Genomic DNA, 27,862 nt, shown 5'->3' with positions numbered 1-27,862 from the left:
TTTAGTAACAGAACCAATGTCATGGTCCAATCATTTTCTCCTTCGCCTAGACTTCCGAACCGCCACTCACCATCGCAGGGAGGCGGAACCTACACGTTGGTTCCGTCCCAGGCGCCTGATGGACCCCGAGAGGTTCCTGACAGAGCTTGGGCCATTTCCTGAGGATCTGGCCCATGGCACGACTGAGGAACTAGTCGCGGCCTGGGAACAGGCCGCGGCTGGGGCCTTGGACCGTTTCGTGCCTTTGTGGCCTCTGACCCGGCGCAGATCTCGTCCGGCCCCTTGGTTCTCCGAGGGGCTGAGGGAGATGAAACGCTGGAGAAGATGCCTAGAGAGCACCTGGAGGTCCAGTCGCTCCGAAGCTGATCGGACACTAATTAGGTCCTATTCTAGGACCTACCTAGTGGCAATGAGGGAGGCGAGGTGTTCTTACGCCTCCACCCTCATTGCATCGGCAGATAACCGCCCAGCCGCCCTGTTTCGGGTGGCCCGCTCCCTCCTTCATCAGGAGGTGCGGGATGACCCTTTGCAGGGATGAGCCGAGGAGTTTAGTGGTTATCTATACGATAAAATCGCTCAGCTCCGGGACGGTCTGGACCGAAATTGGGATGATCCAAGCAAGGGAAAGGAGGCACGTCTTGTCGAATCTATTTGGGATGAGTTTGACCCTGTGGCTCCCGAGGACGTGGACAGGTTGTTGGGGAGGCTTCACGCCACAACATGTTTACTGGACCCGTGTCCTTCCTGGCTGGTACTGGCCACTCAGGAGGTGACACGAGGCTGGCTCCAGAGGATTATCAACACTTCTTTGTTGGAAGGGGTTTTCCCTGCCGCCTTGAAAGAGGCGGTGGTGAGACCCCTCCTCAAGAAGCCCTCCCTGGACCCAGCTATTTTGGGCAATTATCGTCCAGTCTCCAACCTTCGCTTTGTTGCGAAGGTTGTAGAGAGTGCCGTGGCGCGACAGCTACCCCAATACCTGGATGAAGCTGTCTATCTAGACCCGTTCCAGTCCGGCTTCCGACCCGGATACAGCACGGAGACAGCTTTGGTCGCATTGGTGGATGATCTCTGGAGGGCCAGGGATAGGGGTTATTCCTCTGCCCTGGTCCTATTAGACCTCTCAGCGGCTTTTGATACCATCGACCATGGTATCTTGCTGCGCCGGTTGGGGGGATTGGGAGTGGGAGGCACCGTGTACCGGTGGTTCTCCTCCTATCTCTCCGACCGGCCGCAGACGGTGTTGACAGGGGGGCAGAGGTCGACCGCGAGGTGCCTCACTTGTGGGGTGCCGCAGGGGTCGATTCTCTCGCCCCTTCTGTTCAACATCTACATGAAGCCGTTGGGTGAGATCATCAGTGGCTTCGGGGTGAGATACCAGCAGTACGCTGATGACACCCAGCTGTACTTTTCCACCCCGGGCCACCCCAATGAAGCTGTTGAAGTGCTGTCCCGGTGTTTGGAAGCCGGACGGGTCTGGATGGGGAGAAACAGGCTCAAGCTTAATCCTCCAAGACGGAGTGGCTGTGGATGCCGGCATCGATTCAGTCAGCTGCAGCCGCAGCTGACTGTTGGAGGCAGTTACTGGCCCCAAAGGATAGGGTGCGCAACTTAGGTGTCCTCCTGGATGAACGGCTGTCGTTTGAAGATCATTTGACGGCCGTCTCCAGGAGGGCCTTCCACCAGGTTCGCCTGGTTCGGCAGTTGCGCCCCTTCCTTGATCGGGATGCCTTGTGCACAGTCACTCATGCGCTCGTTGCCTCTCGCTTGGATTATTGTAATGCTCTCTACATGGGGCTCCCCTTGAGGTGCACTCGGAGGCTTCAGTTAGTCCAGAATGCAGCTGCGCGGGTGATTGAGGGAGCTAGGCGTAGCTCCCATGTAACATCGCTCCTGCGCAGGCTGCACTGGCTACCTGTGGCCTTTCGAGTGCACTTTAAGGTCCATGGCTTAGGGCCTGGGTACTTACGGGACCGCCTGCTGTTACCACATGCCTCCCACCGACCCGTACGCTCTCACAGAGAGGGACTTCTCAGGGTGCCGTCCACCAAACAATGTCGGCTGGCGGCCCCCAGGGTAAGGTCCTTCTCTGTGGGGGCTCCCACACTCTGGAACGAGCTTCCCCCGGGCTTACGCCAAATTCCTGACCTTCGGACCTTTCGTCGCGAACTGAAGACACATCTGTTCATTCGCGCAGGGCTGGCTTGAATTTTATCAATTTTAAATTTTTTATTAATAATTTTAAATGGGGTTTTAGTCTATTATATATTTTAACTTCTTAGGCTAACTATAAAATAAGTTTCTTAATCGTATTTTAAATTGTACATTGTATTACCTGTTTTATTTTGCCTGTACACCGCCCTGAGTCCTTCGGGAGAAGGGCGGTATAAAAATCAAATAAATAATAAATAATAAATAATAATAATAACCCCCCCTCCAATTTTAATGGAAGAGAGTATTTGTAGCTCAGGGTTGCAATGAGGGGTTTTTGGTGCTCTCTGAGCTTGGTTGTTTTTTTGCAGGCGTTTCGTGACCCAACTAGGGAACATCATCAGTGCTAGAAGGGAGTGAGGTTTGCTCTCTGTTTATATACAGTGGCTTGGCCTGTCGGTGGGGTATTGTTTTCTTCTGGGTAGTTTCTTAATTTGGCTGTTATTTACTGTTTGATTCTTGGACTGACTTGATAATTCCTGGATATGTTTACTTGAAACTTGAAGCAATAAACAAGACCCATTGGAGGAACTACCAACTCAGACAAACAATCCAACAGCAATCAAGGAATCAACTCCACCAATACTGTCAAGGAAGCCACTAGTATCCAAGCAAAGAGCAAACCCCATCTCCTTGTAACACTGATGATATTATCTAGTTGGGTTATGAAACATCTGTAAGAAAACAAGCTCAGAGAGCACTGAGGATCCCACAAAGCAAAGTTTTGGATGGGTGATGGGGAGCCAGAGCTCCTGTTTTGCTCTGAGTTTGTTTGAAATAGCGGACAGATGCTTTCATTCCTCTGAAGTTCCCTCTCCCTCTCCCATGTTCTTTCCCTCCCTTCACCTTCACGGACCCTTCCCCTTGGAAAGCGTGAGCAAGTTCTCCTCCTCCCCACCAAGGTTGACTTTGTGATTTTGCCCCTGTAGGTTCCTGCAAGAACCGGCTCTGAGGCTGAAGAAGGATGGAGGTCCTTGGTGCTCCCCACATCCCACTGTTTTTTTGGTGTGTCTCTCCGTTGAGTAGCAACTGAGCTCTGTTCCAGCAACCAAGCCAAGCAATGGCAGTGGAGAGGATTAAAAGGCTGGAAATATCACGTTCTCAGCAAGCCCCCCCCCCAGGATGGGTCACTTCTCCAAACCCTGCTGGCCAGAGGTTGTGGGAGGGAGGGAGGGAGGGAGGGAGGGAAACAGGCAGCCTTCTTAGCAAAACAGTCCTTGAAACAGGAAGCATCTTACTTGCTGAGTGGACAGATTCGGGTGAGGTGGGCAGGTCTCACCTCCTCCCCATCATGAGGTACAAGAGCAGCAGTTTGGCAAAGGGGCCCCTTTGGCAAAGCTCAGAAGCTGCTCTTTTCCAGGCTGTCACCCAAAATATTTTGGCAAGGCGGGTGAGGAGGGTGGCGCTAAACCAGAGCCCCGTGTAAATGCACCCCCCCCAAAGTGTCCTTGCTTCATTTTCCAATTGTAAAAAAAACTCCCACTGTGTTTCCCATGTCCTCCCTTTTTAAGAAAGAAATAGAACAGAATTATAGGGCTGGAGGGGAACCTTGGAGGTCTTCTGGTCCAATCTCCTGGTCAAGCAGGAGTCTTTATAGCATTCCAGACAAATGGCTGTCCAGTCTCTTCTTGAAAACCTTCAGTGATGAAGCACCCACAACTTCTTGTGGCAAGCTGTTCCACTGGTTAATTGTTCTCACTGTCAGGAAGATTCTCCTTTCTAGGTTGGATCTCTAAACAAGCTTCCACCCAGTTCTTCTTATCCTGCCCTCTGGTGCCTTTAGAGCAGTAGTCCCCAAGCTTTTGGGCACCAGGGGCTGGTTCTGTGGAGAGAAGTTTTTCCACGGACCAGAAGATTGTGGTTTTGTGTGCTGCCTGCATCCCACGGATGGGGGCTTCGCTGGTTTGCGTGGGCCAGTTTCTGGCATGCCATGGATCGGTGCTGGTCCTTGGATCTGGGATTGGGGATCCCTGCCTTAGAGAATAAATCAACCAGTGGTGGCATTCAGCCGGTTCAGACTGGTTCGAGCGAATCAGTAGTGGTGACCTGCAGGTGGGTGGGCCTGCCCACCCGCCCCGGGCACTATACCATCCTATGTAGACACGTTTTCTAAGCCATGTGCATGTGTGCAAGCCACGTGTGCGATCAAAGCACATGCGTGGAAGGCTGTACGCATATGCAGAAGGTACGCACGCGTTTGTGGACGGTGCGTGCACCCACACATTTTTGGTGTGTGGCGAACCGGTGGTAAAATTATGTGAAACCCCTCTGAAATCAACCCCCACCCTTCTCTGGGACAGCCCCTCAAGTGCTGGAAGACAGCAATCATGTCACCTTTAAGCCTTCTCTTCAATAGGCTTAGACACACCTAGCTCCCTCAACTGTCCATCTTGTGATTTAGACTCCAGAACCCGAATTGTCTTTGTTGTTCTTCACTGCACTCTTTCTAAGGCAGTTTTCAGCACCGAGTGCCCAAACTGGAACACGTGCATGCGCCAGAGTGCCGGAAACCCAAAGACCAGCTGGCTGGTGCGCGCATACCTGTTTTTGGGCTGTTTTTTGGGCCTTTTTCAGGCCATTTTTCCAGCTGTTTTCTGGGCCATTTTTTTGGGCTGCTTTTCACCCTTTTTCAGGCCGTTTTTCAGAAACCAGAAGGGCAGCTGGCGACAGGCGCACATGTCCACAGAGAAGGCTCTGTGTGCCACCTCTGGCATGTGTGCCATACGTTCACCATCAGGTTCTAGAGTCTCAGATTCTTTTTTTGTGTCGTGGTGACCAGAACTGGATGCAGTATTCCAAGCGTGGCCCTACTAATTCAGTGTAAAGTGGTACTCTCACTTTCTGTGATCTTAAATCTTGTCCCTCTGTTGAATGCAGCCGAGGTCTGTGTTGGCTTTTCTGGCTATTGCAGCAGACTCCTGGCTCCTGTTTAAGGGGTGGTCTACTAAGACTCCTAACTCCCTCTCACTGTTACTGCTGTTGAGCCAGGAACCGCTTATTCTAGACCTGTGCATTTGGTTTTTCCTACCTAGGTACAGAACCTGATTTCTCTCGCTGCTGAATTACATTTTATTGGATAGGGCCTGTCGAGATTCTGCTAAATCTTGACGCTCTCTTCCAAAGTGTTGACGTTTCCTGTCAGCTTGGTGGGGATTTATACTTTTTCTCCCGTGTCCTTTATAAACATAGTCCTGATTCTAGTAAAGCAGTCAGAACTCACTAGCAGCAACGTCCCCTTCTAAAATAGCTAATACAGGTAATCTTCCTCAACAGTCTTAAAGGGACCCAGACTCTGACTATGTTCCACCTCATGCATTTTCAAAATCTTTTCTTTGTGGCATTAATCCAATCCCTGTTGAATTTTCCCCTCAAATATTGAAACTGTCTACAATGTGTTGGCCATGGCGAATTGGCCACAGCAAATGGCCTGTGGCAAGTTCTCCCATTCCCCTCATGGTACTTTTTTTTTTTTTTTTGCATTTATATCCCGCCCTTTTCCGAAGACTCAGGGCGGCTTACATTGTGTTAAGCAATAGTCTTCATCCATTTGTATATTATATACAAAGTCAACTTATTGCCCCCAACAATCTGGGTCCTCATTTTACCTGCCTTATAACGGATGGAAGGCTGAGTCAACCTTGGGCCTGGTGGGACTTGAACCTGCAGTAATTGCAAGCAGCTGCTGTTAATAGCAGACTGTCTTAGCAGTCTGAGCCACCAGAGGCCCTACTTCACTGCTGCAGAGCTGTTCTCACAGTTAGACAGCCTAGCCAGGTACTTTTGTGTCAGGAGTCCACCGCTGCATCACAGGGACCAGGTACCAGCAGCTAAAGCAGGAACTTGGGCTCTTAGTGCATCAAATTGCCTTGGCCTTTGCCGAGATACCCGAGGCAGCAAAGAAAGCAAAGGGGACAATCCTGAGTCCTTTCTCTTTCTTTTTACAACAGTGGAGTTGTTTTTGCTTTTCTTTTTTCTTGTTTGGAGCATGCATGTTTCCAGCCATGTGCTGACCTCCACGGTGCTTCCCAGCACATACCGAGCTGACGTCATGAGCGTCATTGCAATATTGTGCATCGAAGAGCCCAATGGGGCAATGGTGGCTGGGATTTGTGAATGAGCTTGAACAGGGGTGTCAAACTCAAGGCCCGCAGGACGGATCCGTCCCGTGGGATGCTTAAATCTGGCCTGCAAATATCAAAGGACTGGCCTGCGGTGGCTCTGCTGGCCAAAACGGGCCACAGTGGGGTGGTAGGCAGCCCCCTCTGGCTCATTTTCAGCCTCCCCAGCTTCCTGCAGCACTCTGGGGCCTCCACCTTGACGCAACCCTCAATGAAATCGAGTTTGATGCCCCTGAGCTAGAGCCACTTTGTATGCGGAAAAGCTATTGTAACCTGCATGTAACCTCTTTAAGGAAATTAATAGATCTTCCCAACAGTTGACCTCCCTGTTTCTCATTTCTCAGTCAAAACATGATTGTGACCGAGGTTGGATGGAAGCAAAAGGAAGCAATTAGGAATGGTGGGAACGAGGCTGAACAGCTGATAAGGAAGGAAACAACTAGAATAAAAGAATGTTTGGGGTTTTGCTAAGTCTGCAAAAGTTTGAATTGTTATCATAGAAATAGCGCTGACGGGCTGGGGTGTTCCTGTCCTCTGCTTTCCAACAAATCTGTTCTTGGCTAAAACACCTAACAAAGTGGGACTTTTAATCTCATTAAAATGTGGAAAACTTAAAATGGTCTCATTCATTGAACTGCCCCCGAAATGCCAGCGCAGGAAGGCCTTGGAGTGAATTTTTCAGTCTCAAAAACTGGCGAGGTGCTAAACAGGCCTTGCTGGGGGCAAAAGTGTCACTGAACTGCCTCTTGGTGATGCCTTTTAAGTGAACTTGGAAGTGGGTGGTGGTGGTTTCCTTTGCTCTGAAGGTCTTGGCAAAGCCAAGGATAAAGCTTTGGGTGGCATCATTCCAGACGCTGCTGGATTTTCCATGGAGGCCATTCAGACACCATCCTGGTGAGCAAAAACAGCACCGAGCCAGTTTGGTGAATGGTGAAGGGGCTGGGCTTAGAAACCAGGAGTTTGTGAGTTCTAGTCCCATCTTAGGCACAAAAGTTGGTCCCCTATGGACCAGTCCCTTTCTCTCAGCCCAACCCACCTCACAGGCTTGTTGTAGAAGAAATAGGATGAAGGTGCATTGTGTGCATTTGCCACCTAAGTGCTATTATAGCAATAGCATTTAGACTTACATACCACTTCATAGAGCTTTACAGCCCTCTCTAAATGGTTTGCAGAGTCAGCCTCTTGCCCCCAACAATCTGCATCCTCATTTTACCCACCTGGGAAGGATGGAAGGCTGAGTTGACCTTGAGCCGGTGAGAATTGAACTGCAGGCAGTCACCAGAGTTAGCCTGCATTCTAAGTACTACGCTACCACAGCAGATGGATGGATGGATGATAGACAGACATTGAGGTAGATACAGTAGCAATAGCACTTAGATTTATATGCCGCTTTACAGCTTGCAATGCTGCATTCTAACCCAGACAAAGACGAATGTAACAAGGTAAATTAACGCAGTCATTTGGAGCCTCTGCCTCCCTTCCCCTCCAATTCCTCAAAGCAAATGTTTTGAAAGGAATCAACCACTCCAGCGTTGCTTCTTTAAATAAAATTCTTTATAAAAATAGTACATTTGACAATACCAAAAAGCAATCCACGGTTTTGCAATAAGGCACTTTGGCACATGTTTTTGGTATGCTTTTGAAGGGGTGGGAAAACTATTCTTCAGCTGTCGGAACTACAACTCCCAGCAGCCAGATACTCTTTCTTGTCTCCATCCCCTGAAGTCCGACTGGTGGTGAGGACGTTGCCTAAGGTTGAGGGCCTCCTTTCCAGTTGTGTATGTCCCACCCGTAGACAACCATGTCCCCAAACCCTGTAAATAAATCTGGAACTGGCTTAAAAGGATGGTGGATTCAACAGACCCTCTGAATGCTGGAGTTGTGCTTATGGGTCTTCCAGATGCTGAACTGCTTCAGGGGTAGCTTCATCTCCCTGCTAAGTGGGAGATGGGCTTTGTTGCAAAATTGGAGTGGGGGAGACAGCAAGAAAGCATCCCAGATACCGGGATGGAGCAGAAAAGTCCTAGGCCAGTGATGGCTAATCTTTTTGCCATTGCGTGCCAGGAGGAGGGGGGCGGGGGGGGGGGAATCACGGGTGTGCATGCCCACACCCATAATTCTATGCGCCCCACCCCCGTGCATGCACATGTGACTCTTCCCCCCCTGACACGGATGGTCCGGTAGGCCCGTTTTTCTCTCTCACCTGTCTCAAGAGCCCCTCTCTGAGTCTGGGAGGGTGGAAAATGGCCTTCCCCATTTCCCTGGAGGCCTTCCGGAGGCCAGAAATGGCCCGTTTACCAACTTCAGGTTGGACAGGAAGTGACGTTTTTTGCTGTCCCCAGCCTCCAGAGACTCCTATAGAGGCTCTGGAGACAGATAAGAGAGAAAAATGGGTCTTCCTCACCACCACCAGGCTCTCTGGAGGCAGGAAACAGCCTGTTTACCTACTTCTGGTGGGCCCAGAAGGCCCGAAAATCAGCTGGCCAGCATGTGCACTGGAGCTGAGCTCACGTGCCCACTGATATGGCTATGTGTGCCACCTGTGGCACGCATGCCATAGGTTCACCATCACGGTCCTAGGCATTTGGCTGTTCTGTCCATTAAAAGATGACCGATCACCAATGAATTCTCCAGAGAGTCTGGGGCAGTCTTTTTCAACCTCAATGACTTTAAGATGGGTGGACTTCAACTCCCAGAATTCCCTAACCAGGAAGCTGGCTGGGGAATTCTGGGAGTTGAAGTCCACCCATCTTGAAGTTGGGTAAGGTTGAGACTCTCTGCTCTGGAGCCTCCAGATAAAGGAAGCTGAGTTGTGCCTAGTCTCGACCCTTTTTGGCGGGTCGGGACTGGGACTGTAGAAGAATGATCCATGGGGATGGGTGCAGGGCCACAGCGGATTGGGTGAAACCAAGGGAACGCAACTTGCTTTTGCAGGGCGGGGCTGACAAGGACCTTAAAGATCATCTAAGTCCACCCAACTTGGTTCAGGGTCCCAACTGGATCAGAAACTGACAAAAGTCTCCACCCTTGAGCAAACTGTCAGCCAACAGGCAGTGGCTTCATTGGCTGGGATTGGCGTCAAGACTTGGGGAGAGCAACCCTAGTTTAGAGGGCAGCAGTCCAGCATGGCGGGAATGTTGGACAAATAGCAAGTTCTCCATCAGAATTCCGAGTGAACAGGACATCTGTCTGAAAGTACTTTTGATTCTCTTTAAGAGTTTACTTCTGGGAATCTCTGCCCCAACACAATGCAACAGTTGGACTCACAACTCTGCTGAGGGCAACAGAGTTAGGGAAGAGTTGCTAGCAGCATTGTGCCCTCCATTCTCACAAAAATCAAAAGAAAACAGCCATGTTTTGCTGAGCTGATGGGAAAATCCAAACACTACAGCAGGTAAATTTAATCAGATCTCTTTACAAGTTCATAACTGTTTTGAAATCCTCTCTAGCAAAAGGATTCACCCATGTTAGCTCTTCTCTTTGCCATCATGAGATCTCAGAATTTCCAAGTTAGTACATCTGCTTTGCACTCTGGCACCCAAACCATGTGAGACAACTTTTGGTGACTGAAATATCTCTTCTTGCAACAGAGCTATAGTTATCTTGAAAGAAAAGAACAGGGGGGAAACTTTGTCCCAAATAAATAAGAAAGCTTCCTTATTCTTGGGCAACATTTAAAGTTGGAAGGACTTTATGATGTATGGACTTCAATGCCCAGAATTTTCCAGCCAGCATTCCCTAGCACAGCTGGCTGGAGAATTCTTGGAGTTGAGGTCCTTGCATCTAAAAAGTTGGTGAGATGGAGAAGCACTGCACTATAGTGTCAATAGGAGCCCTTGGTAGAGGATGGGATTTGTGTGGTTACCATAACGGCAAACTCTGCCATGGTCTTTCACAGTCTCCCCAGCTTACCTGTGGGAGTCTACTTGCACACCTTGTCTCCAACAGTAATAGATGCAGTCCATCAGGACAGCAAACACCCAGCATCCCCTCTTCTGAAAAAGGATCATTACTGGTTCGGGAATATTCCCCATCTCAACCCGAAACTATATCAAATATATATTGGGGCCTGACCCCCAGCTTCCTTTAGGAAAAAGTGCCAAGTGGACCAGATTCTGGGCCTGCCCACCCAAATTATCCCTGTGCCCAATGAAGGGAAGAAGCGCCTTCACAACCATCACTCCGGAGGGCAAGGAGGAAGCCATGGACCCAATCCCTGGAGTCACCAGGAGAGAAAAAAGGCACTTGGGTTTGCTTAAGCTGCTGGTTGTGAACACAGAGAAGGTCAGGAATCTTTGGTAATAGCAGTTTGTGGAGAAGAAGGTGGGGAGAGGAGATTCCTCCACCTGAGAAATTTGAGTACATCCACTGGTTGAATGTCTTTCTCCCCTCACTCAAGTTCTTTGGGAACAACCTACACGTTTTCACCACCACGTCAAGCAAGGGGGCCATCGCCACTGTTTGGGGCAATTGAAGGATCTGTCCCACAGGTGAGCCTCCCAGCCATTTTGGCAAGAGACCCTACTGCCCAAGGATGGAGGCCTCTCCATTGGCTTCTCTGTTCTTTCCCGACAACGTGAAGAAGGTCTCCCTCATGGTGGTGTAGCACTGCTTGGCGAGCTCATCAACATCCTCAGTTGTCATGCCCTTTGTTGAGATGGGCGGAAAGATTTCCACCTTGATTTTGCCTGGAGACAGAAAAGACAGTGCCATATTCATCTCTACGGACCCAGGACATACCGCCCCAGCCCACACATTTAAGAGTAGGAAGCTCCGTTGGTTGGCCAAGCCAGCTCTCCAAGTATTTGGGAAGCGGGACCCACAAGGCAACTCCTCCACTCACCAAACACATGGCCCAACCCTCAAACCCATCCTCTTGACCTTCTGTTTCTCCCAATTAATTTCCCCCACTGTTCTTTTGGGTTCTCACTTTGGAATGGGACAACTCACCACAATCAACTCACTATGGAACAACTCACCATGGGACAACTCGCTGCAGGACAATTCAACAATTCAATTTAATTATTTAAAATAATTAAAGCATTCTTTTAATTTTTGTCATTCACATTTCATTTTGTCCCTCCTTTGGCACCCCTTCCTTTAATGATTCTATTCCACTATTTCTTCAATATTAGGGTAACTCTTGTTCTGCAACAAGTTGTACATGGTGAGTTGGCTGCAGCAGTGGTGGTGACTTAGTTGCAGACCCTCTATTGTATCAGCTGCTTGCCTGGAAGCTGTTATAGAGCCCCACTTTATTGCTTTGACTGGGGGTAGGCCTTCCAGAGAAATAGATTTTGGGAGGGTGCAGAATTGGCCAAAAGGCAGTAAAACCAGGACCATGGGAAACCCTAATCTCTCAAGGTTTTTTTCTGACCCTGACTAGGTGGCTCAGTGGCTAAGACACTGAGCTTGTCAATCAGAAAAGTCAGCAGTTTGGCGGTTCGAATCCCTAGTACAGGACTCCTGCATGAGCAGGGGGTTGGTCCAGTGGTGGGATTCAAGTAAATTAACAACCGGTTCTCCCGAAGTGGTGCGAACTGGCTGAATCCCACCACTGGGTTGGTCTAGATGACCTCCAAGGTCCCTTCCAACTCTAGTTACTGTTACTATTTGCTAGTCGAGAAATCTGGTTTGTTTCTTGAAAAGCTCTATCAAGCAAGTGAGAAGGAAGGAATGTTGCTCTGAACCCACCGTAGGCAGAGAATTGGGAGTGAAACTGAGCATGCTCACAAAGCCAGAAACCTGGATTCCTTTCAGCCATGCAAGAGAATTTGGATCTCCAAGGACTGTTAAGAGAAACAGAACAACACTCCAAGCTGTGCGTTATCCTACCTGAGGTAAACATCTTCTTTTCTGGGTTGTAAAATGAAGAAAAGGAGGAATAGACCACAGGAATTATTGGAACCTTCGAAGGGCAGATAATAAAAAAAAAAGTTAGCAAAAATCTGGAACGTCTATGGAGATTCTCAGTTATTCACGTCACGGTTGTCCCAAAGGTCCTTTTTTTTTCAAGAAGCAACTGGACTTTCTGGTTTTTCTTTGAAGACATTTCACTTCTCATCCAAGAAGCTTCTTCAGCTCTGGCTGGATGGTCAGATTCTTCCATTCCCCACCATCCAGTCAGAGCTGAAGAAGCTTCTTGGATGAGAAGCGAAACACCTTCAAAGCAAAACCAGAAAGTCCAGTTGCCTCTTGAAAAAAGCACTTTGGGACAAAAATTCTTAAATTTGCAATGATCTCTGTTTTTTGACTCCCAGGATGACATATTCTTCACTTTTTTTACACTACATCGTATCAAAGGAAATAATTGAAAACTTCATTCTATCAGGACTGAAACTTGAATGTTTCTTTTCTTTTCTTACTATGGTGCTTTATTAAAAAAAAGGAGAAATTTTGCACAGAAGAGGAACTCGGAGAGCTGTAGAAGGAAGTCAACCAAAAGGGAATGTGACTGGAGTCAGGTGTTCAGCGAAAAGGTTGCACAAGAATAGGCAAAGGTAACCATTACATAACACAACATGATGTTGAATTCACCATTACAAATATTGAAAAGTTTGAACCTCTCTGCGTGTGTATAAAAAAAAAGGAATGAGCTGATGTCATTGAGATGCAGTTAAAAATAACTCTTCATTCAATCATCGGGTGTTTTGTTTTGTTTTTTGCAACGTCCTAAAATTATGTTCTGGGAGGAAATAATTAACGGAGTTGGAAGGGACCTTATAGGTCATCTAGTCCAACCCCCCCCCCCCGCTCAAGTAGGAGACCCTACATCATTTCTGACAAATGGCAGTCCAGTCTCTTCTTGAAAGTCTCAAGTGATGAAGCTCCTGATTGATGTATATTAATTGAATTTTGAGACCTTTGACCTTACAATAAAAGTAGTGTTGCTAGTGATGATTTGGGCTTCTTGTCTCGGGCTGTTCCTGAGGATACCTCAAGGGATTGTTCCTAAGATAACAAGCAGAAGCCTTCCTCAGCCTTGCAAGACATGCTCCATAATCCCCAACAGCCGAGACTTATGGGAGTTGTTCAACTACTCTAGGGTGACAGGGAAGGCCGGAGATGGGCCATTTTCTCAGGGTCGGTGAAAAAGAACTCGGAGCCAAGCCGGGGTGTTACAACCACCCATGACCAGCCTTCAGTGCCTTGGCGTAGAAAATGTGACTCCAAAATGCATCACTTTCGGCTGGCCACCATACAAGTCCTCAACTTACATCCAATGACTTAGTGGCTATAACGACACTTCTCCAGGACTACTTATGACCCAGACTCAAAGCTCCAAAAACTGCCCCCCCCCACACCAGTCAGGTGACTGCACTTGGGACTTGGGGCTCAGCAATCAAATCCAGCTGATTTACAGCTGGAAACTGGCGTTACTGGCAAAATGGAGCCAAGGCAGACAATGAATTCATTTGGCTACCACATTTGCTTTACACACACAAAAAGTCATAAAACTGATTCACTTAATGACTAGCATGATTTACCACTGTAATTCCAGACTCAATTTACGCTCGTAGGTCAAGGATCATCTGTATACGACTAAACCAGGGGTCTCCAAATTTGGCAACTTTGAGACTTGTGGACTTTAACTCCCAGAATTCCCCAGCCAGCTATGGGGAATTCTGGGAGTTGAAATCCACAAGTCTCAAAGTTGCTAAGTTTGGAGACCCCTGGACTAAATGCTGTTTATCTATCTCTTATGCCGTCTTTCTTTCCATCCACCGTGCCCATTATGTCATTTTTCCACCGATGGCTCAAATACAACAGTTTTTGCCTTGGACGCCTTCCTTCTGATTGATATTTAGGGTGGTCAGTTCCTTCCTCAGAATCAGAATCAGAACAGAGCTGGAAGAGTTAGGTTTAGGGTCTTCTAGTCCAGCCCCCTGCTCAAGCAGGAGATCCTATACCATTTGAGACAAGTGACTGTCCAGCCTCTTCTTAAAAACTTCCAGTGATGGAGCATTCACAACTTCTGGAGGCACTTCTGTTCCACTGGTTAACTGTCTTCACTGTTAGGAAGTTTCTCCTTAATTCCAGGTTGCTTCTCTCTTTGATGAGTTTCCACCCATTGTTTCTTGTCCTGCCCTCTAGTGCTTTGGAGAATAAGTTGACCCCCTCCTCTCTGTGGCAGCCCCGCAAATATTGGAATACTGCTATCATGTCCCCCCAGTCTTTCTTTTCCCTAGATTAGCCAAACCCAAATCCTGCAGTCGTTCTTCACATGGTTTAGCCTCCAGGCCTTTAATCATCTTAGTTGCTCTTCTCTGCACTTTTTCCAAAGTCTCAACATTTTTTTTCACCACAATTCACCAAAATTAATCTTTCTCTCTCACTCTTGCACAGAATTCATGCCTCATACATCATAACAGAGAGGAGCTTTGAAGCTCCAGGCCCCCAAAAGATTGTTTGCACATGGTTGTTAATCTGCAAATCTCCTTTTTACACCTGTCATTTATCAGTTCTGGAACCTTCCGACCTCATCCCTGCCCCCAGTTCTTGCTGCTGCTGGTGGTGGTATTTAATTTTTTGCCTTTAATCTCTTGAGTTTGTATTTTGCTTCCACTTTTTCTAGAAGTGTGGTGCCCTGAACTGGAGAGGATGGATCTGACCAAAGCAGTTCTTTGAAGGAGTCCTCAACATACGACCACAATGGAACCCAACTTTGTTGCTAAGCAAGACGGTTGTTAAATGAGCTTTCCCCCATTTAACTATCTTTCTTGCCACAGTTCTTATGGTAAATGAATCACTGCAGCTGTTAAGTTAGTAGGTTGTGAAGCGAATCTTGCTTCCCCTTGACTTTGCTTGTGGAAAAGTCTCGTGATCACGTGACCTTGGGTCATAGCAACGGTCATAAATATGAGTCAGTTGCCAGGTATTTGAATTTTGATCACATGACCATGGGGATGCCGGAAAGGTCATAGCTATGAAAAATGGCCATAAGTCCCTTTTTACATTGCTGTTGTAACTTCAAAAGGTCACTAAACAAGGGTGTTCTAAGTTAAGTTCTAACTTAGAACTTAGTGTTCCAAGTTGAGGACTACCTGCGCTAGGCAATGTTTGCCAACTTGAGTTATTTATAAAAAATTGTTGTGTCTGCGGGCCCTGAACCTGGTCTCCTGGCAGAGAGTGACTCGGAGAGTGAGGGGGAAGAGCCGACAGGGCTTCCCTCTGCAGGATCTTCCTCTCTGGCTCCGCTCCAGATTCCAGAGGCAAGCCAGGTGGAGGAGGAGGAGCTGACATGGCCTCTTTCCCCCGACCCCTCCTTCTCCCTCCCTGGCAACGCCCCAAGAGCCAGCTGAGGAGGATCAATCTTGGCTAGATGCAAGGCAGCAACGCCGAGGGAAACGTGTGCAGCAAAGGAAAGGGAGGGTCCAGCCCAGGGGGAGTGCTGAGTCACGGAGCCACACCCCACAGGGTATAAAAGTGGGTGGAGCTGCCATTGGGCTTCGTGACGGACAAAAACTGACATTTGGAAACTTCGGCTGCTTTATTGCAAGACTAAGGAATTGGCTTTCGGACTTCTGTTTACTTCGGAACTCTGGGTTGCTCCAGCAACAGACCACAGTTGCACTGAAGAGATAGGAGGATTTGGCAGGCAATCGCAGGTTCGTTGCCAGAACTGATATCTGTAGCAGGGATAAATTGCTGGCAAATACAGTCAGCTCGCGTGTCTTTTGGGTTGTGGTTGAGGGGGACAGAACAAAAAATAAAAAGGCAGGATATAAATAACTATAGTTATAAACAATCTCATTTCAATCCATGGGAGGCAAATCCCTCACCTGAGTCTGAATTGCGAGATGGAAAGCGCCCTTCTTGAATGGCAGAAGGTCCCCGTTCATGTTCCTTGTTCCCTCTGGGTAGATCCAGATCTTGAGCTGCAAGCAAAAGGAAAGACAGACTTTGGTACTAGACTTATTCTCGAATACAGCTCGTCTGCCTGGAATCCACAATGTATATCGGACATTAATACAATTGAGCGGGTCCAGAAGTATTTCACGAGAAGAGTCTTCCACTCCTCTACTCACAATAGAATCCCTTATGCCACCAGGCTCGAAATTTTGGGCTTGGACAACCTGGAACTACGCCGCCTTCGGTCTGACCTAAGTTTAGTACACAAAATTGTCTACTACAACATTTTATTTGTCAATTACAAACTCATGGTAAACCGCTCCAAACTCGATTGCAGAAAATACGATCTCAGCAACAGAGTGGTCAACACCTGGAATGTTCTACCTGTTGTTACTTCCTCAAACTCCCATAGCTTCAACTTTAAACTGTCTACCGTGGACCTCAGCCCATTCCTAAGAGGTCTGTAAAGGGGGCGGGCACCAGCGTACCTACCAACCCTGTCCTACTGTCTCCATTTATTCGTATTCATTTCCTGTATTCATGTCCATGTTTATACTTATACCTGTTATACCCCCAAAAGAAAATGTCTTCTTTCTCCATTTAAGGTGGTCAGTTCCACTCCATTCCAAGATTTCTGCTCCATTTTCTGAAGGGGGAAAGTTCCTCCCGGTGCAAAAACTGCAGAAAACTAGAAACTCAGTTGCACTGGTTGAAAATCTAACAGCAAAGCAGGCCACTAGTACATAAATGGAGAGCAAACCCTACACTCTCTACCACTGATGATGTTAAATAGTTGGCTGTTGAAATGTCTGCAAAAAACCCACCAAACTCAGGGAGCACTGAGGACCTCACAGTTCAACCTAGAAAAGAAAGGCAAATCTTTCAAAAGATAGTTTATAGTTATATAAACTATAGTTTTCTAGTTATAATTCATAGTTCTGTAGTTTTTTATGCTATATTCAAATATAGTGTTTGAAAGGCACGTTTCTTACTTATGGAAAGTTGCATCTTTTACAAAAGTAAATCTGTTCTGCCTCAGGACTTTAAAATGAAACACTTAAAAAAACAATTTTGCAAAATTTCGATTGATTTTCAGCTAACATGAAACTCATAGACTCCTAGGGCTGAAATGGACTGTGATCTTCTAGCCCAGCCTTAGCCTTGCTCAAGGCAGAAGACCTTATTCCATCCCATTCAAACGGTTGTCCGCGCTATTTTTGAAAACCTTCAGCAATATCTTGATTTGATTTGATTTGATTTGGCAGTCAATTCAAATACCTTTTGAGGCTGTTTAAACTTTAGAATTAATTTTGCCACCTCCAGGTCTACAGCTGGTGGCATCCTCTAGTTCAGTGGTTCTCAACCTGTGGGTCGGGACCCCGTTGGGGGTCGAATGACGATTTGCCAGGGGTCGCCTAAGACCATCGGAAATATGGGAAGTATACTTGCGAGTCGAAGAATCGCACTCCAATGGTTGACTCCACAAGCCAGCTGCAGGCTCTTCAAATCACTAGCCGAATTCGGCTTCAGGCGCGATCAATTAAAAAAGAGAGAAATCTTTGCTCTCAAGCCAGCTGCAATCACTCCCAATCGCTAGCCTAATCTGGCTTCAGGTGCGATAAACTTAATAGGGGAGGAGTCTCCGCTTTAATGCCTCCGTCCTCAAGGCAATTGCAAGCAGTTCAGATCGCTAGCCAATATGGCTTCAGGCGTGATAAATTCAAAATGAAAATAATTTTATGGTTGGGGTCGCCACATCGTGGGGAATTGTATTAAAGGGGTCGCAGCACTATAAAGGTTGAGAACCACTGCTCTAGTAGATCCTGGCTTATCTTGAAAAAAAACCTGAGCAACGTGAGATTTGATTAGCATGCTGGCTGGGGAATTCTGAGAATTGAAGTGTCTGCAAGCCTTCAAGTTGTCCTGTATGAGAAATACAGCTCTGAAATAATTTTTTTTTTTTTTAAATTCAAAAAGTTTTACAAAATTTTTTCCCTTTCCCCTCCTCCCCTCCCTTCGCAACCCCTCCCCGACTTCCCGGAACGAGCACAAGGTATAGTTAAAATAAAACAAACATATGCTAAAAATTTTCGTCCCAACTTAATTATACCCCTACAATCATCAATTCCTAACTTCCCCAAAAGCAATCAAAATAATACATCATAATCATTCAAAACAGTCTGATAACTCTTAGTCTGATATCTCGTTGAATATAGTCAATCCATTTTTCCATTCCTTTAAGTATCTTTCTTGCGTATTGTCTTTCAAAAGGCTGATATCTTAGCCATCTCAGCCAAATTGGCAACTTTCAATATCCATTCTTCTATTGTTGGTACTTCTTTTTCTTCCAATATTGTCCTATTAGTAATCTTGCTGCAGTTATTAGATTTAAAATCAATTTAGTCTCAATTACTGTACAATCCGTAATAATTCCCAACAAGAAAAATTGCGGCAGGAACTTTATCTTCTTTTCAGAACATTTTGTAAAATCCACCAAATTTTTATCCAAAAGGCCTTTATGTCCTTACAAGTCCACCAAATGTGAAAATATGTAGCGTCATCACAATTACATCTCCAACATTTTGCTTGCATTTCTGGATACATACGATAATTTTTAGGATCTAGATGCCATCTATAAAACATTTTATAAAAATTTTCCCTCAGATTCTGTGCCTGCGTGAATTTAACATTTCTAACCCAAATTTTTTCCCACGTTTCCAATAATATTGGCTCCTGAAAATTTTGTGCCCACTTTATCATACAGTCCTTTACCAAATCCTTTTCCGAATCTATTTCAAGCAACACATTATACAATCTCTTTATATGCTCCTGGGTCTGATTTCTAATTTGCTTTATTAAATTTTCCTCCCTTTGCTCTATACCAATTTTCTGATCTTCCTTCCATCTAGCACGTAGTTGCTCATATTGAAACCAAGTATAATTTTTCCCTTCCTCTTTTAATACGTGCAGAGATTTTAATTGCAAATTACCTCTTTCAGTATACAAAAGATCTTTATATGTAATCATTTCCTGATTCTGTTCTATATTTATATTTTCTATTGTATGTCTAGGACTTGCCCATATAGGAACCTTATAATTTAGTTTATAAGAGTATTTTTCCAAACATGAAGGGCATTTCTTAGCACATGATTTTTAAAGGCCTTATCCACTTTTTGTCATAAATTAAATATGCATGCCATCCATATAACAAATCATAACCTTCTATATTCAAAATTCTGTCCTCTGTTAAATTAAACCAATCACTTATTGCAGAGAGCAGCTGCTTCATAATATAATTTAAAATTAGGCATTTTAAACCTCCCTTTCCGAGAATCTTGAATTATTTTCATTTTAACCCTAGCTTTTTTACCTTCCCATATAAATTTGTTAATTCCCTTCTGCCATTCCTCAAGATTCTTATCTTTCTTAATTATTGGTATCATCTGAAAGAGGAATAAAAATCTAGGTAAAACATTCATTTTAATAGCAGCAATTCTCCCCAGCAAAGATAATTGCAATTTTTTCCAAACAATCAACTCCTTCTGAACTTTTTGCCATAAAACCTCATAGTTATTCTTATACAATTTCACATTTGATGACGTAATATAACACCCTAAATACTTAACCTTCTTTACAATTTCAAATCCTGTTACTTCCTCTAGTTTTTCTTTCTGTTGTCTGGCCATATTTTTTATTATCACTTTTGTCTTTTTCTGATTTACCTTAAACCCTGAGACATTCCCATATTGATCAATTATTTCCAACAAAGATTTACTAGAATTTATAGGGTTTGTTAAAGTAATCACCAAATCATCTGCAAAAGCTCTTAACTTATATTCATACTGTCTAACTCTAATTCCCTCTATCTCCTTTACTTCTCGTATTTTATCCAATAATGGTTCTAGAGTTAAAATAAACAATAATGGTGATAAAGGACATCCCTGTCTTGTTCCTTTCGCAATCTTAAAAGGTTCTGTTAAGCTACCATTGATTATAATCTGTGCTGTTTGCTCTCCATAAATTGCCCTAATTATTCTTAAAAAACCATCTCCAAATTGCATCTTTTCTATTAATTTAAATAAAAAATCCCAATGCAATCGATCAAAAGCTTTCTCTGCATCGAGAAAAATAAATGCTGCTGGAATAAAATTTTTCTTTTCTAAGTACTCCAGTAAATTAACAATCTGCCTAACATTATTCCTCATCTGTCTCCCTTTTATAAATCCAGATTGATCATTATGAATTCTTCGCTGCAGAATCAACATTAATCTATTAGCTATTATTTTAACAAAAATCTTATAATCATTATTTAAAAGTGAGATTGGCCTATAATTCCCAGGTTTAGAACAATCCTGTTCCTCTTTTGGTATCAATGAAATAAAAGAGGTTCTCCATGAGGGGGGAATTCCCCCTCCTAGTTGTATCTGATTAAATAATTCCTTAAGTGGACCTAACATCTCATCCTGTAAATTCCTATAATAACTAACTGTAAGCCCATCCGTACCAGGAGTTTTCCCCATTTTTAATTGTTTAATTACCAAAATAATTTCTTCCGAGGTTATAGGCCGATTCAATTCATCCGTTTGTTCTAAAGTTAAATTTTTAACCTTATATTCCTTCAAATACTTATCAATATCCCTATTCGATATATTATCTTTAAGATATAAATTTGTATAATATTCTAAAAAAGCTTTTTTAATTTTATCCTGTTGATATCTCTCTTTACCTTTGTATTCTATTTTTTCTATAGTACGTTGTTTTTGTCTTTTCCTTAAAGTGTATGCTAACCACCTACCAGGTCTATTTGCGTTACAAAAGTATTATGTTTGGCATATTGTATATTTGTTGCCACCTGATCAGCCATTATCATATTAAATTGATTCTGTAGTAACTTTATTGCATCTTTAAGTTTTTGATCATGTGGGTTATGTATTAATAATTGTTGTTTCTTATAAATTTCCTCTTCTAAATACCTCTGTCTTTGTTGCTTATTTCTCTGTCTATTATTAAGATATATTAATACACCTCTCATAAAAGCTTTACTGCAGTCCCAAACCATTTCTATCGATGTTTCATTATTCAAATTATAATCAAAAAATTCTTTCATCTGCTTTTTACATTGATTTACATTATCCTGATATCTAAACAAATTTTCATTTAATCTCCAAGTTCTTCTACCCTCTTTTCCATATTGCAATTCCATCCAAACAGGACTATGATCAGACAAACATCTTGGAAATATCTTAGTTTTCTTCACCCTAAAAAGCAAATCATTAGAAATTAAAATAAAATCAATACGTGAGAAGGATTGATGCCTATCAGAGAAAAAGTATAGTCTCTTTCCTCCAAATTCCGCAGTCTCCATACATCTCTTAACTCAAAATCTTCTATCATATCAAAAAAGGATTTAGGCAGCTTTGCATGTGCAGGTATCTTCTTGGAAGAAGTTCTCTTGTCCTTTCGTGTATCTATTACTCCATTCCAATCTCCCAATATAATACGATTTATAATCCCATAGGATCAACTTATCATATAACATTCTATAAATTTTTACTTGTTGCTGCTTGGGTGCATATATACCAAGCAAGAGAGTCCTTTTTGTTTCTATTGTAAGTTCAATAGCAATATATCTTCCATAAATATCTGCCTCTATTAACTTTGCTGGTATATCTTTTCTCAAATAAACCACTATGCCATGTTTTTTCTCCAAAGCTGAAGCAACAAAATGTTTACCTAACTTTGAGTTTATTAGGTACTTTTGATCTGATAATTTAATATGCGTTTCTTGTAAGCAAATAACATCATTTTAAATTGTTTCAAATAATGAAATATTTTTCTTCTCTTCTGAGCTGAGTTCAAACCATTGACATTCCAAGTCAAGATTTTATTTGCCATTACTGGGCTGCTGAAGCCTTTGGGCAATCAACTGAAGATCGTCCTCCATTATCTTCGGCCGTGCTCCTCCCACCGCTTCTGTAGCAGAATCCTGAACTTTACTTTGAGTTTGTTGCTCCTTTTCTTTACGCTTAAGGGCTCCCCTCGTCAGTCTTTGTTCTTGTGGTTGTTCCTCTGATGGTAACATCACTGGAACCACCTCAGCTTCCACACCCATTTGAGTCTCTTGAATTCTTTTTTCTATTATTTCTATTTCAAATTTCAGCACTGTAGAAAGAAAATCTTTGGCCTTAAGCACTGTGACAATCGATATCTCCTTCCTGATAATACACTGTCAAGCCAACTGGAACCTCCCATCTAAATTGAATCTGGTATTTCTTAAGTTCTTGTGTAAAAATGTAAAGTCTTTTCTATCCCTTGATATCTCTCTTTACCTTTGTATTCTATTTTCTATAGTCGTTGTTTTGTCTTTTCCTTAAAGTGTATGCTAACCACCTACCAGGTCTATTTGCATTACAAAAGTATTATGTTTGGCATATTGTATATTTGTTGCCACCTGATCAGCCATTATCATATTAAATTGATTCTGTAGTAACTTTATTGCATCTTTAAGTTTTTGATCATGTGGGTTATGTATTAATAATTGTTGTTTCTTATAAATTTCCTCTTCTAAATACCTACGCTGTCTTTGTTGCTTATTTCTCTGTCTATTATTAAGATATATTAATACACCTCTCATAAAAGCTTTACTACAGTCCCAAACCATTTCTATCGATGTTTCATTATTCAAATTATAATCAAAAAATTCTTTCATCTGCTTTTTACATTGATTTACATTATCCTGATATCTAAACAAATTTTCATTTAATCTCCAAGTTCTTCTACCCTCTTTTCCATATTGCAATTCCATCCAAACAGGACTATGATCAGACAAACATCTTGGAAATATCTTAGTTTTCTTCACCCTAAAAAGCAAATCATTAGAAATTAAAATAAAATCAATACGTGAGAAGGATTGATGCCTATCAGAGAAAAAAGTATAGTCTCTTTCCTCCAAATTCCGCAGTCTCCATACATCTCTTAACTCAAAATCTTCTATCATATCAAAAAAGGATTTAGGCAGTTTTGCATGTGCAGGTATCTTCTTGGAAGAATTCTCTTGTCCTTTCGTGTATCTATTACTCCATTCCAATCTCCCAATATAATACACGATTTATAATCCCATAGATCAACTTATCATATAACATTCTATAATATTTTACTTGTTGCTGTTTGGATGCATATATACCAAGCAAGAGAGTCCTTTTTGTTTCTATTGTAAGTACAATAGCAATATATCTTCCATAAATAGCTGCCTCTATTAACTTGGCTGGTATATCTTTTCTCAAATAAACCACTATGCCATGTTTTTTCTCCAAAGCTGAAGCAACAAAATGTTTACCTAACTTTGAGTTTATTAGGTACTTTTGATCTGATAATTTAATATATGTTTCTTGTAAGCAAATAACATCATTTTAAATTGTTTCAAATAATGAAATATTTTTCTTCTCTTCTGAGCTGAGTTCAAACCATTGACATTCCAAGTCAAGATTTTATTTGCCATTACTGGGCTGCTGAAGCCTTTGAGCAATCAACTGAAGATCGTCCTCCCGTATCTTGACGTGCTCCTCCACCGCTTCTGTAGCAGAATCCTGAACTTTACTTTGAGTTTGTTGCTCCTTTTCTTTACGCTTAAGGGCTCCCCTCGTCAGTCTTTGTTCTTGTGGTTGTTCCTCTGATGGTAACATCACTGGAATCACCTCAGCTTCCACACCCATTTGAGTCTCTTGAATTCTTTTTCTATTATTTCTATTTCAAATTTCAGCACTGTAGAAAGAAAATCTTTGGCCTTAAGCACTGTGTCAATCGATATCTCCTTCCTGATAATACACTGTCAAGCCAACTGGAACCTCCCATCTAAATTGAATCTGGTATTTCTTAAGTTCTTGTGTAAAAATGTAAAGTCCTTTCTATCCCTTAACATCTTGGGAGGATCTCTTTCAAAACCTTCAACTCCTGTTCCCTATTTTCAAGTTTTTCTGAAAAGCAACTTGCAAAATTTGATTCCTCACTGTTCTTTTCAAAAATAAACCACAATGTCTCTAGGAAGTTTCTTTTGCCTAGCAATCCAAGAATTAACTCTATAAATTTTGTCAATTTGATAAGCAACCTCTTGTGGATCAAGTTCAATAAATTCAGCCAGAGCTTCTGATAAAATTTTTAAATCTTCCCTTTGTCCTCATTCAAACCTATAAGTCTAGAAACTTCTCTTCTCCCTTTAAGCATAGGCGAGCTCAGCCCCCTTCACTAAAATCCACACATAACATTTCTTATCTCCTTAGTCGCACCCACTGCCTAAAATTCCATTCGTCATTTTCACTCCCGTCCAGGCGCCATCTTAGAGCCAATCAGAACAAAGGAAAAAATTCTCTTTTTAGAAAGTAGAAGTCAGGAAATCAAAAATACTTGCAATCCAATAATCGTCCGCTTGCACTCATTCCGTCTGCTTAAAGAGATCCATAAAGATAAGACAATTAGCAGAGATGGACACCTTCTTCTTTTCCTGCTTTTGCAGACACGCACTGAAGTCGGAGATGGCAGAAATATTTATGGGACCCATCGACCCTTCGAAGCTCTGCTTAATTAAAACAAAGCCTCTGGGGAGGTCTACCAACATTCCTGCGCTCTTATCTTTCCTCTTTCATCCAGAGAAAAAGATTAAAGCCGGCTTTTCCTGGCTTTTACGATGTTCAGTGCGGAGCCCCTTTAATTAGGGCTCAGCGAAGAGGTGGAGCCACCCGGAAGTCCTGGACAGAGTCAGTGAGAAAATGCAGCCTGACTGCGTGCATCATATCAACTGCCAGAAGGGGGTGCTGTTGCCCTGGCACGTTTTCAAAGATACTAGCAGGTGTGGGAAGGAGAGCAGATTTGAACCAAACTTACTTTAGACCTAACTTAGAATAGAATGAGCTGGAAGGAATCTTGGAGGTCTTCTAGTCCAGCTGTGCTCAAGCAGGAGAACCTATACCATTTTAGATAAGTGACTGTCTTGACGCTTCTTAAAAACATCCAGCCCACGATTTCTGGTGGCAAGCAGTTCCACTGGTTAATTGTCCTTTTTAGGAAGTTTCTCCATAATTCCAGGTTGCTTCTCTCCTTGATTGGTTTCCATCAGTTGTTTCTTGTCTTGTCTTTGGGTGTTTTGGAGAACAAGCTGATCCCCTCTTCTTTGTGGCAGCCCCTCAAATACTGGAATCCTGCTATCATGTCACCCCTAATTCTTCTTTTCTTTAGACCAGCCAAACCCAAATCCTGCAGCCGTTTTTTGTTTTTTTTTAAATCAAATTTTTATACCGCCCTATCTCCCGAAGGACTCAGGGCGGTTTACAGCCCAATAAAAATACAAATATAATACAAAGTAAAACACTAAATTAAAAAACTTATTTAAATAGGCCAAAATTTAAAATTACAATTAAAATGATACAAACCCCATTAAAATTAAATTTGAAATTAAAATTCTAGTCCAGTCCTGCACAGATAAATAGATGTGTTTTAAGCTCGCGGCGGAAGGTTCGAAGGTCAGGAAGTTGGCGGAGTCCTGGGGGAAGTTCATTCCAGAGGGTGGGAGCCCCCACAGAGAAGGCCCTTCCCCTGGGTGTCGCCAGTCGGCACTGCCTGGCGGACGGCACCCTAAGGAGTCCCTCCCTGTGAGAGCACACGGGTTGGTGGGAGGCAATCGGTGGCAGTAGACGGTCCCGTAAGTAGCCCGGCCCTAAGCCATGGAGCGCTTTGAAGATGGTTGCAAAACAGAAGTGCACCCGAAGGCCACAGGCAGCCAGTGCAGTCTCTTGAGGAGTGGTGTCACATGGGAGCCAGGAGGGGCCCCCCCTATCACCCGCGCAGCCGCATTCTGGACTAACTGGAGCCTCCGGGTGCTCCTCAAGGGAAGCCCCATGTAGATAGCATTGCAGTAATCCAGGCGAGATGTCATGAGAGCATGAGTGACCGTGCATAGGGCATCCTGGTCCAGGAAGGGGCGCAACTGGCGAACCAGGTAAAAGGATCTCCTGGAAACGGCCGTTAAATGGTCTTCAAAAGACAGCCATCCATCTAGGAGAAGACCCAAGTTGCGCACCCTTTCCATTGGGGCCAATGACTCGCCCCCAACAGTCAGCCACAGTTGCAGCTGACTGTACCAGGGTGCCGGCATCCACAGCCACTCTGTCTTGGAGGGATTGAGCTTGAGCCTGTTTCTCCCCATCCAGACCCGTACGGCCTCCAGGGGCCTCTGTACGGGACAGCACTTCGACAGCTTCGTTAGGGTGGCCTGGTGTGGAAAAGTACAGCTGAGTATCATCAGCGTACAGTTGGTAACTCACACCGAAACCACTGATGATCTCACCCAGCGGCTTCATATAGATGTTGAACAGGAGAGGCGAGAGAATCGACCCCTGCGGCACCCCACAAGTGAGGTGCTTCGGGGTCGACCTCTGCCCTCCCATCAACACCATCTGCGACCGGTCAGAGAGGTAGGAGGAGAACCACTGATAAACGGTGCCTCCCACTCCCAATCCCTCCAACCGGTGCAGCAGGATACCATGGTCGATGGTATCAAAAGCTGCTGAGAGGTCTAATAGGACCAAGGCAGAGGAACAACCCCTATCCCTGGCCCTCCAGAGATCATCAACCAACGCGACCAAAGCCGTCTCCGGGCCGAAAGCCGGACTGTGCTGTATCCGGGCTGAAAGCCGGACTGGAATGGGTCTAGATAGACAGTTTCATCCAGGTACTGGGGTAACTGACGTGCCACCACACTCTCTACAACCTTCGCCACAAAGCAAAGGTTGGTGACCGGACGATAATTACCTAAAACAGCTGGGTCCAGGGAAGGCTTCTTGAGGAGAGGTCTTACCACCGCCTCTTTCAAGGTGACAGGGAAGACCCCCTCCAGCAAAGAAGCATTCGTAATCCCCTGGAGCCAGCCTCGTGTCACCTCCTGTGTGGCCAGCACCAACCAGGAGGGGCACGGGTCCAGTAAACATGTGGTGGCATTCAACCTCCCCAATAACCTGTCCATGTCCTCGGGAGCCTCAGGGTCAAACTCATCCCAAACAGTCTCAACAAGACAGCTCTCCGACCTCTCACCTGGATTTTGATCCAATTTTGATCCAAGCCTTCCCGAAGCTGAACGATTTTATCGTATAGATAACCACTAAACTCCTCGGCACATCCCTGCAACGGGTCATCCCGCTCCCCCTGTTGAAGGAGAGAGCGAATCACCCGAAACAGGGTGGCCGGGCGGTTATCTGCCGACGCAATGAGGGAGGAGACGTAGCAACGTCTCGCTTCCCTCAGTGCCACTAGGTAGGTCCTATTATATGACCTAACTAATGTCCGATCAGCCTCGGAATGACTGGACCTCCAGGAACTCTCTAGGTGTCTTCTCCGGCATTTCATCTCCCTCAGCCCCTCGGAGAACCAAGGGGCCGGTTGAGACCTGCGCTGGGTCAGAGGCCGCAAAGGCACGACACGGTCTAGAGCCTCAGCCGCGGCAAGTTCCCAAGCCTCGACTAGTTCTTCAGCCGAGCCGTGAGCCAGACCCTCAGGAAACGGCCCAAGCTCCGTCCGGAACCTCTCCAGGTCAATCAGGCGCCTGGGACGGAACCATCGTGTTGGTTCCGTCTCCCTGCGGTGTTGAGCGGCGGCCTGAAAGTCTAGACAAAGGAGAGAGTGATCTGACCATGACAAAG

General features: G+C 44.6%; 2 protein-coding genes across 5 annotated transcripts in view; one reads left to right on the top strand and one right to left on the bottom strand.

Moving 5' to 3' along the window:
- The window catches only part of EGFL7 (EGF like domain multiple 7), a 33,753-nt gene extending 26,810 nt beyond the window's left edge, over window positions 1–6,943 (top strand). For all 4 annotated transcript variants that reach the window (XM_058159748.1, XM_058159749.1, XM_058159747.1 and 1 more), the window contains one exon: window positions 3,138–6,943. In XM_058159748.1, coding sequence (XP_058015731.1) covers window positions 3,138–3,160 — 23 coding nt within the window. In that variant the 3' untranslated portion in view covers window positions 3,161–6,943. The remainder of the gene's footprint in view (window positions 1–3,137) is intronic.
- Window positions 6,944–7,862: 919 nt separating this feature from the next.
- The window catches only part of AGPAT2 (1-acylglycerol-3-phosphate O-acyltransferase 2), a 65,715-nt gene continuing 45,715 nt past the window's right edge, over window positions 7,863–27,862 (bottom strand). The window contains exons 4-6 of the mRNA XM_058159751.1: window positions 16,109–16,204; window positions 12,162–12,234; window positions 7,863–11,014 (exon numbers count right to left, since the gene is read on the bottom strand). Coding sequence (XP_058015734.1) covers window positions 10,848–11,014; window positions 12,162–12,234; window positions 16,109–16,204 — 336 coding nt within the window. The 3' untranslated portion in view covers window positions 7,863–10,847. The remainder of the gene's footprint in view (window positions 11,015–12,161; window positions 12,235–16,108; window positions 16,205–27,862) is intronic.

This window comes from Ahaetulla prasina, chromosome 16, assembly GCF_028640845.1.
Source record: "Ahaetulla prasina isolate Xishuangbanna chromosome 16, ASM2864084v1, whole genome shotgun sequence".
In the NCBI taxonomy this organism is placed as follows: Eukaryota; Metazoa; Chordata; class Lepidosauria; order Squamata; family Colubridae; genus Ahaetulla; species Ahaetulla prasina.
Note: the sequence above shows the minus strand (reverse complement) of the source record. Positions and strands in the feature narration are given on the sequence as shown.